The sequence below is a fragment of the Hemitrygon akajei genome, chromosome 15 (assembly GCF_048418815.1).
Source record: "Hemitrygon akajei chromosome 15, sHemAka1.3, whole genome shotgun sequence".
NCBI lineage: Eukaryota > Metazoa > Chordata > Chondrichthyes > Myliobatiformes > Dasyatidae > Hemitrygon > Hemitrygon akajei.
The window spans coordinates 3,188,507-3,208,394 of NC_133138.1; the positions used below are offsets into that span (position 1 = coordinate 3,188,507).

A 19,888-nucleotide genomic window follows, 5' to 3' on the forward strand; every position below is an offset into this window, starting at 1 on the left:
CTCCCCCACCCCCCCATTCTTCTGAATTCCAGTGAGTACAGGCCCAGAGCCATCAAACGCTCCTCGTTATAAGCCTTTCGATCCCGGAATCATTTTCATGGACTTCCTTTGGGGCATCTCCAATATCAAAGGTTTCAAAGGTACAATTTAATGTCAGAGAAATGGATACAATATACATCCTGAGAAGCATTACCAGGAAAGGCTTGGAACATGGACTATTCTACATAGCCAGCAGAAAGGCAGGCATAGCTGGGGCCATTAGAGCTATCTCTCAATTCTGGAGGAAGTGGGAGGAGTCAAAGGAGAAATTGTTGAGGGTGAGAGCCAGATGGTGGAGGGGAAAAGATTGGTTGTTTTATTGAGAAAGAAGCAGAGAGCTGGAGAGCTTTCAGGCCCTGACGGGGAATGGGAATGTACAGGGACTGGACATCCATGGTGTAGGTGAGGTGATCAGGGCCAGGGAACTGAAAGTTAGCGAAGAGATTAAGAGCACAAGAAGTATACCAGAGATCATAGGTTAAGGGTAAAAGGTAAAAGGTTTAAGGGGAACCTGAGGTGAAATTCTTCACTCAGAGGGTGGTGAGAGTGTGGAACGAGCTGCTAGACAAATTGGTGGATGCAGGTTTGATTTCAACATTTAAAAGAAGTTTAATGGATATACACGTGGATGGGAGGAGTATGGAAGGCCATGATCCTGGTGCTTTGAGCAATTCTTCATATGTAGGTGTTGCAGAGCTATGATTTAGATGGTGGGTAATTGTCTGGTCTTACTCCCGTATATGTGGGATCTGAAATTTAGTCAGTTCGGTCTCCTAACTGGTCACTTTTAATCACGAGCTCTTGTAGATGCTCGAAATCCAGAGCAGCACACATAAAATTCTGGAGGAACAACAACACACACAAAATGCTGGTGGAACACAGCAGGCCAGGCAGCATCTATAGGGAGAAGTGCTGTCGTCAGGACCGAAACGTCGACAGCACTTCTCCCTATAGATGCTGCCTGGCCTGCTGTGTTCCACCAGCATTTTGTGTGTGTTGTTTGAATTTCCAGCATCTGCAGATTTCCTCGTGTTTGCTCTTTAAATCCTGGAGCAACTCAGCAGGACGGACAGCATCTATGGAGGGGAATAAAGAGTCAATGTTTAGGACAGAGACCCCTCACCCGACTTGATAAAGGGTCTTGCCCCAAGCGTGAACTGTTTATTCCTCTCCATAAATGCTGCTGCTACCTGACCTGCGGAGTTCCTCCAGCATCCTGTGTGTGTTTAACTGTTAAGTAGCTGGGTGGTTTATCATTGTCCTGTGTACTGAGATGCTGGTTGGTTTATTGTCTTGTGTACTGAGATACTGGGTGGTTTATTGTCTTGTGTACTGAGATGCTGAGTGGTTTATTGTCCTGTGTACTGAGATGCTGAGTGGTTTGTTGTCCTGTGTACTGAGATACTGGGTGGTTTATTGTCCTGTGTACTGAGATACTGGGTGGTTTGTTGTCCTGTGTACTGAGATACTGGGTGGTTTATTGTCCTGTGTACTGAGATACTGGGTGGTTTATTGTCCTGTGTACTGAGATACTGGGTGGTTTATTGTCCTGCGTACTGAGATACTGGGTGGTTTGTTGTCCTGTGTACTGAGATACTGGGTGGTTTATTGTCCTGTGTACTGAGATACTGGGTGGTTTATTGTCCTGTGTACTGAGATACTGGGTGGTTTGTTGTCCTGCGTACTGAGATGCTGTTGGTTTATCATTGTCTTGTGTACTGAGCTAATGGGTGGTTTATTGTCCTGTGTACTGAGATACTGGGTGGTTTGTTGTCCTGTGTACTGAGATACTGGGTGGTTTATTGTCCTGTGTACTGAGATGCTGAGTGGTTTATTGTCCTGTGTACTGAGATACTGGGTGGTTTATTGTCCTGTGTACTGAGATACTGGGTGGTTTATTGTCCTGTGTACTGAGATACTGGGTGGTTTATTGTCCTGTGTACTGAGATACTGGGTGGTTTATTGTCTTGTGTACTGAGATACTGGGTGGTTTATTGTCCTGTGTACTGAGATACTGGGTGGTTTATTGTCCTGTGTACTGAGATACTGGGTGGTTTATTGTCCTGTGTACTGAGATACTGGGTGGTTTATTGTCTTGTGTACTGAGATACTGGGTGGTTTATTGGCCTGTGTACTGAGATACTGGGTGGTTTGTTGTCCTGTGTACTAAGATGCTGTTGGGTTATCATTGTCTTGTGTACTGAGATACTGATTATTTCATATATAAATACTCTACGTCCAATGTGAGAAGGAAGGGAGAATGACTGGGGTAGTTGGGATGTTTGATAATGCTGGCTGCTTTACTGAGGCAGAGTCCATGGGGGAGGGAGGCTGGTTTCTATGAAATGCGGAGCTGTGTCCACAACTGTGAAGTTTCTTGTTGTCATGGACAGAGCAGTTGCCCTGCTTGTAACTGAATGAAACTTGTATTGTGTTTTTAGTCCAGTTTTTCCTGGATTATTTGAATTCTGCTCGCGCTATACGGGAGCTTCTCTACAGGGAGCAACACAACTGAATAACAAGGTAAATCTGTCACTGTGACCTCATCCATGAATAAATAGTTGGGCGTTGCTTTACAGCAATGGGGGTGAGGGATTTCAGTGGTGTGGAAGGCTCTGTAACCTACTTCGCACCCTGCACTTGCCTGATCTCAGTCTCATGCATTGGCCTAGATTTGTGTCAGTCCAGTTCCCTAGTCTGACTGCTCCCTCTGACCTCCTTCCCCACCCTTTCCCAACCATTCCATCATGTTTGATTTATTATCCCTCTCAACCCCATTCTCCTGACTAATCTGACTAACTTTTGACACCCTGACTAATCAAGAAACTATCAACCTCCATTTTAAATATACCCATTGACTTGGCCTCCACAACCATCTGTAGCAATGAATTCCATAGATTCACCACCCTCTGGCTAAAGAAATTCCTCTCCATTTCCATTGGAAAGGGATGTCCCTCTGTTTGTGGGTGGCACGGTTATGTGGTGGTTAACATAACACTTTACAGCATACCAGTTGTAAGATCACGGTTCATTTCCCGCTGTTGTCTGCAAGAAGTTTATACGTTCTCTCCATGACTGTATGTTTTCTGCGGGTGCTCCAGTTTCCTCCCACATTCCAAAGACGTACGGGTTAGGGTTAAGAAGTTGTGGGCGTGCTATGTTGGTGCCAGAAGCGTGGTGACACTTGTGGGCTGCCCCCAGCGCATCCTTCCAGTGTGTTAGTTGTTGGTGCAAACAACACATCTCACTGTGTGTTTCAATGTACATGTGACAAATAAAGCTAACTTTTACTCTGAGACTCTCCCACTATTGGAAACATCCTTCGTGTTTCACAGACTTTCCCATCTGTTTCTTGTTTTGTTTGGAGATACAGAGCAGAACAGGCCCTTCCGGCCTTTCGAACTGCACTACCCAGCACCTCCCGACAACCCCAATTAAACCCTAACCTGATCACGGGACAATTAACCTAACCAGTAGGACTGTGGGAGGAAACTTTATCATCTGGGTAAACCCCTTACATTTCACAGGGAGGACCTACAAACTCCTCACAGAGGACACTGATGCCCTGAGCTGTAATGGTGTTGCGCTAAACACTATGCTATCATGGCGACTTTGCCCTCACCTTCACCCCAACCCTTCATAATATCTCATGCACCTTTTCCCTAGCAAGCCTACCTTCTCCAGGTTGAGTTGGTGGTGAAGAAGGCAAATGCAATGTTGGCATTCATTTCTAGAGGTATAGAACATAAGAGCAGGGATGTGATGTTGAGGCTCTAAAAGGCACTCGTGAGACCACACTTGGAGGATTGTGTGCAGTTTTGGGCTCTTTATTTTAGAAAGGATATACTGACATTGGAGAAGGTTCAGAGAAGATTAATGAGAATGATTCCAGGAATGAAAGGGTTACTGAATGAGGAACGTCTGGCAGCTCTTGGGCTGTATTCCCTGGAGTTCAGGAGAATGAAGGGGGATCTCATAGAAATATTCCAAATGTTAAAAGGCCTGAACAGATTAGATATGTCAAAGTTATTTCCCATGGTAGGAGATTCTACGACAAGAGGGCATGACGTTAGGATTGAAAGATGTCCATTTAGAACAGAGATGCAGTGAAATTATTTTAGTCAAATGGTGATAAAACTGTGGAATTTATTGTCACGATCAGCTGTGGAGGCCAAGTCATTGGGTGCATTTAAGGCAGAGATAGATAGGTTCTTGATTAGCCAGGACATCAAAGGGTATGGGGTGAAGGCAGGGGAGTGGGGATGACGGGAAGAATTGGATCAGCCCATGATTGAATGATGAAGCAGACTATATCTGCACCTATATCTTATGGTCTTCTCGCTCTCTCCTGCTATCCTTTTTCTCTTTCCCTGTTCTCTGCCCTGCCTCTTGCTTGTGCTGCACACCCTGGCTCTTGGTGCTGGAATTGGGTTGATTTACTGTGTGACACGCACAAAATGCTGGAGGAACTCAGCAGGACAGGCAGCATCTATGGAAAAAAGTACAGTTGACGTTTTGGGCCGAAACCTTTCGGCAGGACTGGAGAAAAACGCTGAGGAGTAGATTTGAAAGGTGGGGGGAGGCGAGAGAGGAATGCCAGGCGATAGGTGAAACTTGGAGAGGGAGGGATGGGGAGGGGTGGGTGGAAGTCTGAGAAATCAATGTTCATGCCATCAGGTGATTGGAAGCTACTGTCCAAGTTTTACCTATCTCCTGGCGTTTCTCTCTGTCCTCCCCACACCTTTCAAATCAACTCCTCAGCACTTTTCTCCAGTCCTGCTGAAGGGCTTCGGCCTGAAACATTGACTGTACTTTTTTCCATAGATGCTGCCTGGCCTGCTGTGTTCCTCCAGCATTTTGTGCGTGTTGCTTGAATTTCCAGCATCTGCAGATTTTTTCTTCTTCGTGATTTACTGTGTGTTTGTGTCTCCAGGTGTGCGATATCGCCATCAACTGGGCAGGAGGACTTCACCATGCCAAGAAATTTGAGGTATTGCACCATCCGATGAAAAGAATCAGTTACACACAACACTCACGGATCAGACCAAAGGCTGATTTATACTTGTGCGTCGCATCTACGCTGTAGGTACCGCGTACTCTACTCCGTAGGGTGACGTGCACCTCCCCAAAAAATTAACTCGTGTCGCGGTGTCGCAGACCACAACAGCTGTGATTGGTCTGCTTGGTAGCATCGCATTTCCTCCTACACATTTCCAGTTGCTTCTTCTCCGCCATGTCTGTACACCGATGCGAATCAGATGAACTAAATCATCTACCTGCCAACATGTGAAAATGTTTGAAATGCATTTCCTCGTCCACGTCTCTCACGAAGAAACTCAACACAGTGGCATCGATTTCCAGGATTTCTCATGTTCTCAGTATTATTCTACTTGCACTGTTTGTCTTTCGCATGTTGGTTGTTTTTCAGTCTCTGTGTATAGTTTTTCATGAATTCTCTTGTATTTTATTTCCTGGTAAATGCCTGCAAGAAAATGAATCTCAGTGTAGTAATATATGGTGCCATTAATTTCAAGATAATTATAGAGAAGGATAGATCTGATCCTTGGGTTGAGATTCTAATTGGAGAAAGGCCAATTTTAATGGTATCAGAAAGGATCTGGCAAGTGTAGATTAGGAGGCCCTCAAAAGTGAAATTTTGAGAGTATAGAGTTTCAAAGTTCCCGTCATAATAAAAGGAAAAGGTAACAAGTTTAGGGAACCTTAGTTTTCAAGAGATATTAAGGCCTTGGTTGAGAACCAGAAGGAAGTTCATAGCAGGTACAGGGAAGAGGGAGCAAATGAGGTAAGAAGTGCAAGAGAACACTTCAGAAGGAAATCAGGAAAGCTAAATGAAGGCAAGAGGTTGCTGTAGCAGACTAGCTGAAGGAGAATCCCTGGGGCTTCCACAGATAGATTAAGAGCAAAAGGATTGCAAGGGACCAAGTTTTACCTCTGGAAAGTCAAAGTGGTCATCTATGCGTGGAGCCAAAAGAGACAGGGGAGATCTTAAATGGATATTTTGTACCTGTGTTTACTCACATTACTGTGTCTGAGGCAGATGTGAGGCAGAGCAGCAGCAAGGTCAGGGACCATATACAAACTTCAGGGAGGAGGTGTTTGCTGTCTCGAGGCAAATTAGGGTGAATAAATCCTCAGGGCCTGACGAAGTGTTTCCATGGACGCTGTGGGAGGCCCTAGCAGAAATTTTTAAAACATCTTCACCAAGGGTGTGGATTGGAAGATAGTGTTATTCCTTTGTGTAAGAAAGGCTCTAAGAAAAAGCCAAGAAATTACAGACCGGTGAGCCTGACACCAGTAATGGGAAAATTATTGGAAGGTATTCCAAGGGATCAGTTATATGAGTATTTGGATAGGCGGTCTGATTAGGGATAGTCAACATGGATTTGTGCATGGTGGGTTGTGTCTAAACAACCTTAGAGTTTTTCGAGGAAGTTACCATGAAAGTTGATGAAAGCAGGGCAGTGGATGTTGTCTACGTGGTCTTTCACAAGGCCTTTGACAAGGCCCCACATAGGACGTTGGTCAACAAAGTTCAGTTGCTTGGCATTCAACATAAGGTAGTAAACTTTAGCTTTGACTTTGAATTCTTCTCTTCCCCAGGCTTCGGGCTTCTGTTACGTCAACGACATTGTCATCGGGATCCTTGAACTGTTGAAGTAAGACACTTTGATTCTATTTCACACAAATAGTGGTGTTTCCCACTCTAAAACATTTTGAAGTGTCAGAAGATGCTAGATAAATCAAGTGCATATATGTTTTAGTTTTTGGGTCATGTTGCAATTTTGGAGATGTTTGTGGATTTTTGGGTGCCAGTGGGGATTGAGGGGAACAGAAAAGCCCAGTCCATCACAAGCGAGGCCTTTCCCACCATTGTAGTGAACAGAAAGGCCTGGACCATCACGGGCAAAGCCTTTCCGATCATTGAGTGTTATCAAATCCCATGAGGCGTGGGAGGAGAATTAGGCCATTCAGCCTGTCAAGTCTGCTTCGCCATTTGATCATGTCAGATTTTATTATCCCTCTCATTTACCTGCCTTCTTCCGTGACCTTTGGCACCCTGACTAATCAAGAACCTACCAACTTCTGCTTTAAATATCCCCAATGACTTGGCCTTCACAACCGTCTGTGGCAATGAATTGCACAGATTCACCAAGCTCTGGCTAAAGAAATTGCTCCTCATCTCCATTCTAAATGGACGTCTCTCTATCCTGGGGCTATTGCCTCTGGTCCTCAACTCCCCCGCTATAGATAACATCCTCTCCACATCCACTGTATATAGGCCTTTCAATATTCAATAGGTTTCAATGATATCCCCCCTCATTCTTCTAATCTCCAGCTGGTACGGGCCTTGTGCCATCAAATGCTCTTCATACATTAACCCTTTCATTCCTGGAATAATTCTTGAGAACCTCCTGGACCCTCTCAATGGGCGGCCATTGTTGGGAGCAGGCCAGTTAGAGTAGGAACGTCAGACTTTGGCTCGAAAGAGGCATTGGCTGTGGGTAAGTTTCTGATAAGGATCCCTTTTTCTTTCTCCTACTGTACCTAGTGTAGTAAATGGCTGTTGTGTGTTCTTCATGCTGGGTGTTGGAGACCCAGAGTCTCCCAAGGAACTACATCTGCGCAAAGTGCTACCAGCTGCAGCCTCTTGAAGACCGTTATGGATCTGGAGCAGCAGCTGGATGACCTTCGGCTTGTATGGGAGAGTGAAGAGATAATTGATCAGAGTTACAGGGAGGTAGTCACCCTGAAGTTGCAGAAGGCGAGTAGCTGGGTGACTGTCAGGAGAAATGGAAATGTGAATAGGCAGTTAGTGCAGAGCGCCCCTGAGGCCATTCTCCTCAATAACAAGTATACTGTTTTGGATGCTGTTGTGGGGGATGACCTCCCGGGGGAATGCCACAGATACTGGCTTACTGGTACTGAGTGTGAGTCCGTGGTGCAGAAGGGAAAGAGGGAGAAGAGGGGAGCGGTAGTGATAAGGACTCGATAGTCAGTGAAACAGGAGATTCTGTGGATGTGAACGGGACAACGGATGGTTGTTGCCTCCTGTGTGCCAGGGTTAGGGACATCTTGAATCATGTCCACAACATTTTGGAGGGGTGGGGGGAGGGGGGAAAAGCCAGATGTCTTGGTATATATTGGTACCAATGACATAGGAAGGAAAAGCAAAGAGGTCCTGAAAAGAGAATTTAGAGAGCTTGGTAGAAAGCTAAGAAGCAGGACCTCCAAGGTTGTAATTTCTGGATTGCTGCCTATTCCACGCACCAGTGAGGGTAGGAACAGCATTATTTGGCAAATTAATGTGTGGCTGAGAAGCTGGTGCAGGGAGCAGGGCTTCAGGTTCTTGGATCACTGGGATCTCTTCTGAGGGAGGTATGATCTGTTAAGGAAGGTTTAAACTCATTTGGCAGGGGGTAGGAACCAGAGTGAAGGGACTTAGGATAGAATGGATGGTTTAAAAAAAAGCAAAGATAGCATACAGTCAGACTGTCAGGATGGGCAAGCAGATGAAAGGACAACATTGCAGCCAGCTGGGTGAGTATCAGTGCATGAGGGATGCAGAATCAAAAAGGATAGCAAATACAGTACTCAAAGTGTTAAATCTCAATGTGCAGAGTATAAGAAATAAGGTGGATGATCATGTTGCACTATTAGAGATTGTCAGGCATGATGTTGTGGCCATCACTGAATCATGGCTGAAAGATGGTTGTAGTTAGGAGCTAAATGTCCAAGGTTACACGTGATATCGGAGAGATAGGAATGGTGGCATGGTTCTGGTGAAGAATGGCATCAAATCAGAAGAAAGATGTGACATAGGATTGGAAGATGTTGAATCTTTGTGGGTTGAGTTGAGAAACTGCAACAGTAAAAGGATCTTGATGGCAGTTATATACAAGCCTTCCAAGAGCTGGGATGAGGACCACAGATTACAACTGGAAACAGAAAAGGCTTGTTAAAAGGGCAATGGTAAGATAGTGTTGGGAGATTTTAACATGCACATCAATTAGGAAAATTAGATTGGTAATGGATCTCAAGAGAATGAGTTTTTTGAATGCCTATGGGATGGCTTTTTAGAACAGCTTGTCATTGTGCCTACTAGGGATCTGCTGTACTGGATGCCGTGTTATGTAATGAACCAGAGGTGATTAGGGAGCTTAAGGTAAAAGAACCCTCAGGAAGCAGTGATCACAATATGATTGAGTTCAACTTGAAATTTGATAGGGAGAAAGTGAAGTCTAATGTAGCAGTATTTCAGATTGTGGAGGCGTTAATAATGATCTTTCAAAAATCATTTGACTCTGGCATGGTGCCAGAGGACTGGAAAATTGCAAATGTCGCTCTTTAAAAAGGAGGGAGGTAGCAGAAAGGAAATTATAGACCAGTTATCCTGAACTCAGTGGTTGGGAAGATGTTGGAGTAAGTAGTTAAGAATGAGATTATGGAGTACTTGGTGACACAGGACAAGATAGGACAAAGTCAGCATGGTTTCCTTAAGGGAAAATCTTACCTGACAAACCTGTTGGAATTCTTTGAGGAGTTTACATGTAGGATAGGTAAAGGGGGATATTATATCATTGGATTTTCAGAAGACCTTTGACAAGGTGCCGCACCAAGTTAAGAGCCCATGGCATTACAGGAAAGTTACTGCCACGGTTAGAGCATTGGCCAATTGGTAGGAGGCAGCAAGTGGGAATAAAAGAATCCTTTTCTAGTTAGTTGCCAGTGACTAGTGGTGTTCCGCAGGGGTCGGTGTTAGGACCAGTTCTTTTTATGCTGTATATCAATGATTTAGATAATGGAATAGATGGCCTTGTTACCTGGTTTGTAGATGATACAAAGATTGGTGGAAGTGCAGGTAGTGTTGAGGAAACAGGTAGGCTGCAGAAGGTTAGGAGAATGGTCAAGGAAGTGGCAAATTAAATACAATGGAAAATACATGGTCATGCACTTTGGTAGTAGAAATCAATGTGCGGACTATTTTCTGAGCGGGAAGAAAATCCAAAAATCTAAGATGCAAATGGACTTGGAAGTCCTTGTGCAGAACACCCTGAAGCTTAACTTGCAGGTAGAGTTGGTGGTGAGGAAGGCAAATGCAATGTTAGCATTTAGTTCAAGAGGTCGAGAATGCAAGAGCAGGGATGTGATGCTGAGGCTTTATAAGGCACTGGCGCGGCCTCACCTTGAGAATTGAGAACAGTTTTGGACTCCTGTGCTAGCATTGGGGAGGGTTCACAAGGACAATTCCAGGAATGAAAGGGTTATCATATAAGGAACATTTGATGGCTCTGGGTGTGTACTCACTGGAATTTAGAAGGTTGAGGGGGGGATCTCATTGAAACCTTTTGAATGCTGAAAGGCCTAGACAGAGTAGATGTTTCCCATGCAGGGAGAGTCTAGGACAAGAGGGCACATCTTTAGGATAGAGGGGCATCCATTTAAAACAGATACAGAGAAATTTCTTATACCAAAGGTGGTGAATTTATGGAATTCCTTACCATAGACAGCTGTGGAGGCCAAGTCATTGGGTGTATTTAAGGCAGAGCTTGATAGGTTCTTGATTGGACACAGTATCAAAGTTATGGGGAGAAGACTGGGGTGTGGGGCTGAGGAGGGGAAAAGATCCAGATCAGCCAATGATTGAATGGTTAGAGCAGATTCGATGGGCCAGATGGCTTAATTCTGCTCCTATATCTTACAATTTCAATAGGTTACAATTGGTACATTTAATGTCAAGAAATGTATATAATATACATCCTGAAATTATTTTTCTTCTCAAACACCCCACGAAACAGGAATGCCCCAGAGAATGAATGACAGTTAAACGTTAGAACACCAAAGACCCCCCTCCCATGCATAAACAGCAGTAAGGCAGCAAGCCCCCCTTCCCCACCAGCAAAAATCATCGGCGGCCCCCACCGAGCACTCAAGTGTGCAGCAAAGCATCAATAAAGACACAGGCTTGCAGTAGCCCAAAAACTACTCGTTCACCAACAGGCATACCTATGCATTCGACATACCACAGGCTCTCTCCCTGATAAGAGAAAAAACAGTGTCCCCATTTCACAGCAAGAGGGGAGACATAACATTCAGCCTGCTGATTTATGATGTTAAAAGTCTGATGTGTCGCTTTTTCCAATCTCTGCACCCAGAGAGTTGGTCCCCAGGGCTCAGGTCTCTGGACACACAGCCCACGGCAGCTAACCCGCTACTCCAATGTTCCATGTTCTCCTGTGACGCCTCAATCAGGGCACTGCCCTGAATCAGCCACGAAAATCTGGTACCCTGAAGGCGCGCTTGTCTTCCAGGCCGTGTCCTTGGGATGTCAAAAAGCTGCCGGTTGTGAGGCCTTGAGAGTAGGTCCCATTCCCGCAAAGAACCGAAAGCCTTATGGTCTCTCCAATACCATCACATCCTTTCTTAGATAAGCAGCCCAAAACTGCTCACAGTACTCTAAATTCAGTCTGACCAATGAGTTGCAAAGCCTCTGTGTTTTTACGCTCCATGAGAAGAAGAATTTTGGCCTGGTGTAATCGATGCTGTCTTCCTGTAGATACCACCCTCGTGTCCTCTACATCGACATCGACATCCATCATGGCGATGGGGTGCAGGAGGCCTTCTACCTCACAGACAGGGTCATGACTGTATCCTTCCACAAGTATGGGAACTACTTTTTCCCAGGAACAGGTGAGACATGACAAAGCTTCAGGTTCAATTTATTGTCATTCAGCTGTACACAAAACAACATTCTTCTGGACCAAGGTGCACAACACAGATCATAAAACTCACACCTATAACGCATCATGTGATATTATCTCGCGTAAATTAGCAAATAATAAGGTGCATTTACAATGCAAGTTAAAAAGTAAACAGTGTAATGCTACTGTGTGAGACCTGGGTGGTGGTGGGAGTTCAGTAGTCTTAAAGGAAGAGCAGGCCGGGGGAAGAAGCTGTTTACCATCCTAACGTTACTTGTTCTAATGTTACGGTACCTCCTGCATGATGGTAGGGGATCAAAGAGATGTGGGGCGAATGGGAGGGCTCCTCATAAATGTCTCTGATGGTTGGAAGAGAGACCCCAATGATCCTCACTACCCTTTGTAGGGAGGTGGTCAGATGCTTTGCAGTTCCGGTGATGCGGCTGGTCAGGACACGCTAGCTTTCTGCATGGAGGAATTGTGTATCTGCAGGGAGGAGTGCCGGATGATATGAGGCATAGATTGAGTGGACAGCCAGAAGATTTTTTTTCTAGAGCGAAAGTAGGTTATATGAGGGTGAATAATTTTAAGGTGATAGGAGGAAAGTGTAGAGTGGATGTCAGAGGTAGGTTTTTTACACAGAGAGTGGTGGGTGTGTAGAATTTGCTGCCAGGCTTGGTGGTACATTAGTGACATATAAGAAACTCTTAGATGGGCACATGGATGGTAGAAAAATGGAGGGCTATCTGGGAGGGATGTGGTAGATCAACCTTGGAGCAGTTTAAAAGGTCGGCACAACATCATGGGCTGTAGACTTCAGTGATGACTTGGGTTTGATGCAGATCAATTTTGAGTGTACCACCTTGTTATGGAGGGGTTGCTTCTTAAAAACGACCCTTCATGCAATTTTCCACAAAGCAAACCCTTCCCAACACCCCTCCACACTCAATTGGTGGAGATGCACTCCCATTATCTCAGCAGTAAAAACCTTGCAGGGCCACAGGCTATAGGCAAGGAAATTCTAGTTGTATTGGCAGCTTTCAAAAGTTCAAAGTAAATTTATTAAAGTACACATATGTCACAATATGGTGCTCTGAGATTAGTTTTCTTGCAGGCATTCCCAGTAAATAGAAGGAATCACAATAGTATCAATGAAAGGCCACATCCAGCAGTATGGACAAGCAGCCAATGTGCAAAAGACAACAAGCTGTGCAAATACAAGAGCCCTGGGGTCCTCTACTGTGTCTGGAGCTCCCTGTGTGGCCTCCTGTACATTAGTAGATTGAGAGACCACTTTGCCAAGCACCTACGCTCTGTCCGCTAGAAGAAGCAGGATCTCCCAGTAACCACTCATTTTAACAGCACTTCCCATTTCCTTTCTGTTGTGCCTATCCGTGGCCTCCTCTACTGTCGCGATGAGGCCACGCTCAGGTTGGAGGAACAGTACGTTATATTCCGTTCGGGTGGCCTCCAACCTGATGGTATGAACATCAGTTTCTCAAACTTCTGGTAATGCCCCCTTCCATTCCTTTTTCCCTCTCTCGCCTTATCTCCTTGCCTGCCCATTGCCTCCCTCTGGTGCTCCTCCCCCCTTTTCTTTCTTCCTTGGCCTTCTATCCTTTCCTTTTAGATTCCCCCTTTTCCAGCACTGTACCTCTTTCACCAATCAACTGCACAGCCCTTTACTTCATCCCTCCCCCTGCCGGGTTTCACCTCCACCTTTTAACTCTACTCCTCATCTTTTTTCCTCTAGTCCATAAAGCAAATCCAAAGGGTTTCAGCCTGAAATGTCGACTGTACTCTTTTTTATAGATGCTGCCTGGCCTGCTGAGTTCCTCCAGCATTTTGTGTGTGTTGCTTTGGATTTCTAGCATCTGCAGATTTCCTGGTGTTTGAGATACAGAAGCCTGGTGATTGAAGTGTGATGATTGTTCCTGAGCCTGTTGATGTGGGTCCTGAGGTTCCTGTACTGCCTCTGGACCCACATCACCAGCAGTGAAAAGAGAGCATGTCCTGGGTGCTAGGGGTCTCTGATAAAGGATGATATTTTCCTGTAACAGCACTTTGTGTAGATATGCTCAATGGTGGAGAGGGCTTTACCCGAGAGCATTCTGACAGGCTTGCGTCCCTGTCTGGTATTGGGGGGGGGGGGGCCTACTGCACAGGACTGAAAGAAGCTACAGAAAGTTGTAAAGTTAGTCAACTCCATCTAGGGTACTAGCCTCCGTAATATCCAAGATATCTTCAAGGAGCGGTGCCTCAGAAAGGCAGCATCCATTATTAAAGCCCCCCTTCACCCAGGACATGCCCTCTTCTCATTACCATCAGGAAAGAGGTACAGAAGCCTGAAGGCACACACTCAGCGATTCAGGAACAGCTTCTTTCCTTCTGCCGTCCAGTTCCGAAATGGACATTGAACCTGTGAACGCGACCTCATTTTTTAAATATATATTATTTGTTTTGCACTGTTTTGAATCTAACTGTTTAATACTGTAAGAGAAGTCAAAGCCAATAGAACAAAAATTAGTGTAAGTTAGACAATTGGGAAACTTTTAAAAACCAACAGAAGACAACTAAAAAAGTCATTAAGAAGGTAAAGATGGAATATGAAAGTAAGCTAGCGGATAATAAAGAGGATACCAAAAGTTACTTCAGATACATAACATATAAGAAAGCAGGGAGAGTGGATATTGGAACGCTGGAAAATGATGCTGGAGAGATAGTAATGGAGGCCAACAAAATGGCGGATGAACTGAATAAGTATTTTGCATCAGTCTTCACAGTGGAAAACACTAGCAGTATGGTGGAAGTTCCGGGTGTCAAGAAGTGTGTGAAGTTATCATAAGTCCTTCCACTGAGGCAACACTTCACCTGTGAGTCTGTTGTGGTCATCTACTGTATCTGGTGCTCTCAGTGTGACCTCCTGTATATCGGTGAGACCTAACGTAGATTGGGAGATCAGTGGCTATTCATTCTATTCCACTTCCCATTCCTGTTCCGACATGTCTACCCATGACCTCCTCCAATGTCGTGATGAGGCCACACTCAGGTTGGAGGAACAACACCTTATATTCCGACACAAAATGCTGGTGGAACGCAGCAGGCCAGGCAGCATCTATAGGGAGAAGTACTGTCGACGTTTCAGGCCGAGACCCTTCGTTAGTCCTGATGAAGGGTCTTGGCCTGAAACGTCGACAGTTCTTCTCCCTGTAGATGCTGTCTGACCTGCTGCATTCCACCAGCATTTTTTGTGTGTTGCTTGAATTTCCAGCATCTGCAGATTTCCTCGTGTTTACCTTATATTCCGTCTGGGTAGCCTCCAACCTAATGGCATGAACATTGATTTTTCAGACTTCTGGAAATGCCCCACACCCCCCCCCGCCCAAATTCCCCATCCCCTTTTCCCTCTCTTTTCCATATATGCTGCCTGGTCTGCTGACTCCCTCCAGCACTTAGTGTATGTTGCTTGGAATTCTAATACAGGTCCACAATCCTTTATCCAAAATCCTTGGGGCCAGTTGCATTTAGGAATTCAGAATTTTTTGGATTTCAGAATCCCTCCTTATTGGTTCCTGGACCCCCCACAGATACCAAAAAACATGTATGCTCAAGTCCCTTATTTAACCAGTCTCAGTGCGGGTGGACTTTAGGACCCGGCGGAGCACCGAACCTAAGCACATCCTCCCGTATACTTAAAATCATCGCTACATTGCTTATAATACCTAATACAATGTAAATAGTTGTTTATTGTTTAGGGAATAATGACAAGAAAAATATTTTATTTCCAACAAAAATATTCAATAAAACATAAAAATATACAGCTTCAAATGAACTGAATCAAACACATGGTAAATGACTTATTGGAATAAATGTAGAACGTCACTGTCACTATAAAACTTCAGTAACCTGTCTTTCTGTTTCTTTAAATCATATACAGTGGTAGTTCCAACACCATATTCTTCAGCAAGACTCCGCACAGACACACCAGAATCAAGCTTCTGCAATAACTCCACTTTCTGCGTTACTGATAATGATAGATGCTTCCTTCTCTTTTTCTCATTGTTATCCATAGGGGTATCTGCAGCTCCTTTTGACATTTTCACAGTGAAATTAAACACAAAGTCAACAGTGAGCACAAAATTTCAGCGAACAGCAAATGCACGTGTAACCAGTACGAGTGCTGAGCCACAACTGACGTCTGGCAGCCTCTGCTAGTGCTGCCACGTCACACCTGAGTGACGTCAACTGCTGGCGAAAAAACTGCGGTTTTTGGAGCTTTTTGGTTTTCAGAATTTCGGATAAGGGATTGTGGACCTGTATCTGCAAATTTTCTCTTAACTGCAATCTGCAAGCGCATTTTCAAGGACTCTACTACTATTCTCAGTATTATTTTTTTTACTTTTTATTTATTGTTGTTATTTTTTGTTTTTGCAGTTTGTCTTTTTTTTACACATATTGGTTGCTTGTCCATCTTTGTGTGTAGTTTTTCATAGATTCTATTGTATTTCTTTAGTGTATTGTTAATGCCTGCAAGAAAATGAATCTCAGGGTAGAATATAGTGACTTTAGGAGACTTTGATAATAAATTTACCTTGAATGTTGAGTACAACTAGAAATGGATGTTACATTAATACCTTTGGATTTGGAAGCAGTGGTTCCTTTAGTAACACATTTTTGCTCTGCATGTTTGGTTGAGAAGGAAATGATTGTTCCTGTGGTGTTGCCTTTGTCTCTTCAGGTGACATGTATGAAGTGGGAGCTGAGAGCGGGCGTTATTACTGCCTCAACGTTCCTCTCCGTGATGGGATTGATGATCAAAGTAAGAGCAAAGTTTTCCATTACTCCTGCCACAAATCCAGTTTCCCAATCCTGCTTTTCTTTTGGGAGCAGCCAAAGTTATCTCTCTTCGCACAGAATAATTAAAAATTCACTATGATTTTACCAGACCCAACCAGTTCCCCTCCGCCACCATTATCCTCTGCCTAGATACTCTGAATAATTTCTCACTCTGAATAATTTCTCCTTTGGGTCCTCCCACTTCCTTCAAACAAAAGGTGTAGCCATGGGCGCTTGTATGGTTCCCAGCTATGCCTGCCTGTTTGTCGGCTACATGGAACAGTCTATGTTGCAAGCCTATACAGGTGACTGTCCTGCACTTTCCCTATGCTACATCGACGACTGCATAGGTGCTGCTTCTTGCACCTGCGCTGAACTTGTTGATTTATCATCTTTGCCTCCAACTTCCACTTGGTTCATTTCGGACACCCCCGTTCCCTTTATTAATCTCACTGTCTCTATCTCTGGAGACAACTTATCTATCAATGTCTATTATAAACCAACAGTCTCTCACAGCTACCTGGACTATACCTTGTTCCACCCGGCTACTTGTAAAAATGCCACCCCCTTCTCTCAATTCTTCCGTCTCTGTCACATCTGCTCTCAGGATGAGGCTTTTCATTCTAGAACGAAGGAGATTGTCCTCCTTTTTCAAAGAAGGTGCTTCCCTTCCACCACCATCAGTGCTGCCCTCAACTGCATCTCTTCCATTTCATGCGTCTGCTCTTACTCCATCCTCCCGCCATGCTACCAGGGATAGGGTTCCTCTTGTCCTCATCTACCACTCCACCAGCCTCCGCGTCCATCACATAATTCTTCGAAACTTCCGCCACCTCCAACTGGATCAAACCATCAAGCGCATCTTTCCCTCCCACCCACTTTCTACTTTCTATGGGAGTTCTATGTGACTCCCTTGTCCATTTGTCCCTCCCCACTGATTATCCTTGTAAGCAGAACAAGTGCTACACCTGCCTCTACATCTCCTCCCTCACCACCATTCAGGCCCCAAACAGTCCTTCCAGGCGAGGCGACACCACCTGTGAGTCTGTTGGTGTCATATACTGTGCTTGGTGCTCCTGGTGTGGCCTCATGTATAACAGTGAGACCCAACATAGATTGGGAGCCCGCTTTGCTGAGGATCCACGCTCCGTCTGTCAGAACAAGCGGGATCTCCCAGTGGCCATCCATTTTAATTCCTCTTCGCATTCCCATTCCAATATGGCCATCCATGGCCACTGTGGATAAGGCCACACTTAGTTTGGAAGAACACCACCTTATATTCCGTTTGGGTAGCCTCCAACCTGATGGCATGATCATCGATTTCGTAAACTTCCGGTAATGCCTCCATCCCACCCCCCCCCCCCCCGCCCACCTTCACCATTTCCCATCCCCTGGTCCCTCTCTCACTTGATCTCATTGCCTGCAAATTGCCTCCCTCTGGTGCTGCTACCCTCCCCCCACCCTGCTTCTTTCTTCCATGGCCTTCAGTCTCTTTTACCAATCAACTTCCTAGCTCTTTGCTTCATCCCTCCCCTTCCAAGTTTCATCTTTCACCTATCTCTCTCCCCTCCACCCACCTTTCAAAACTACTCCTCAGCTTTTTTTCTCCAGTCCTGCTGAAGGATTTCAGCCCAAAACATCGACTGTACTTTTTTAATTTCTAAGGTAAGGACATGTTTGGCACAGCTTTGTGGGCCGAAGGGCCTGTATTGTGCTGAAGGTTTTCTATGTTTCTATTAGGATACTGTGTTTTTTCAGTAATATAAAAAGTAGGTGAGAGTTGATATTGGACCATTGGAAAATGATGCCTGTGAGGTAGCAATGTTGGACAAGGAAATGGCAGATGAACTGAATAGGTACTTTGCACCTGTCTGCACTGTGGAAGACACTAGCAGTGTGCCAGAAGTCCTTGAGTGCCAGGGAGTAGGAGTGAGTGCCATTGCTATTACAAAGGAAAAAGTGCGAGGCAAACTGAAAGATCTTAAGGTAAATAAGTCACCTGGACTACATCCCAGAATCCTGAGAGAGGTTGCTGAAGAGATAATGGATGCATTGGTCATAATCTTTCAAGACTCACTTGACTCTGGCATAATCTCGTAAGACTGGAAGATTGTAAAAGTCACTCCACTCCTTAAGAAGGGAGGAAGGCAAAAGAAAGGCAATTAGAGGCCAGTCAGCCTAACCTCCGTGGTTGGGAAAGTGCTGGAGTCTAATATTAAGGATGAGGTTTTGGGCTACTTGGAGACTAATGATAAAATAAGTCAAAGTCAGCATGGTTTCTGTGATGGGAAATCTTGCCTGAAAAACCGGTTAGAGTTCTTCAAGGAAGTAACAAGCAGGGTGGACAAAGGAGAGGCAGTGGATGACTTTTTTTCTTGGATTTTCAGAAGGCATTTGATAAGGTGCCACACGAGGCTGCTTAACAGGATAAAATCCTACGGCGTTACAGGAAAGATTCTGGCATGGGTAGAGGAATGGCTGAAGGCAGAAGGCAGCGAGTGGGAATACTAGGGCCTTATCTGGTTGGCTGCCAGTGACGAGTGGTGTTCCTCAGGGTTAGTATTGGGACTGCTGCTTTTCACGTTGTTTGTCAATAATTTGGATAGTGGAATTGATGGTTTTGTGGCAAAGTTTGCAGATGATACAAAGATAGGTGGAGGGGTAGGTAGTGCTGAGGAAGCAATGCGATTGCAGCAGGACTTAGACAAATTGGAAGAACAGGCGAAAAAGTGTCAGATGGAATACAGTGTTGGAAAATGTATAATAATGTATTTTGGTAAAAGGAACGATAGTGTGGACTATTATCTAAATGGGGAGAAAATTCAAACGTCAGAGGTGCAAAGGGAGTTAGAATCCTCGTGCAAGATTCCTGGAAAGTTAATTTACAGGTTGAGTCTGTGGTAAAGATGGCAAATGCAACACTGACAATTATTTAAAGGGGAATAGAATATAAACCCAAGGATATAATGCTGAGTCTTTTTAAGACACTAGTTAGGCCACACTTGGAGTATTGTCAACAGTTTTGAGCCCCATACCTGAGGAAGAATGTGTTGTCATTGGAGAGAGTCCAGAGGAGGGTCACGAAGATGATCCCAAAAATAAAGGGGTTAACGTATGAGCAGCATTTGGCTGCCTTGGGCTTGTAGTCACTGGAATTTAGAAGAATGCATGGGGATCTCATTGAATCCTACCAAATGTTGAAAGGACTCAACAGGGTGGATGTGGAGAGGATGTTTCCTATGGTGGGGGTATTCAGAGTTAGATGTCACAGTCTCACAATTGAGGGGTGACAT

At 44.8% G+C, this 19,888-nt stretch overlaps 1 protein-coding gene across 1 annotated transcript in view; it reads left to right on the forward strand.

The window, feature by feature from the left end:
- hdac3 (histone deacetylase 3) overlaps nt 1-19,888 on the forward strand; it is a 64,261-nt gene that overhangs the window by 22,688 nt on the left and 21,685 nt on the right. Inside the window, exons 4-8 of the mRNA XM_073067059.1 lie at nt 2,481-2,562; nt 4,973-5,029; nt 6,661-6,716; nt 11,615-11,748; nt 16,498-16,578. Of these exons, the coding sequence (XP_072923160.1) occupies nt 2,481-2,562; nt 4,973-5,029; nt 6,661-6,716; nt 11,615-11,748; nt 16,498-16,578 (410 nt within the window). The remainder of the gene's footprint in view (nt 1-2,480; nt 2,563-4,972; nt 5,030-6,660; nt 6,717-11,614; nt 11,749-16,497; nt 16,579-19,888) is intronic.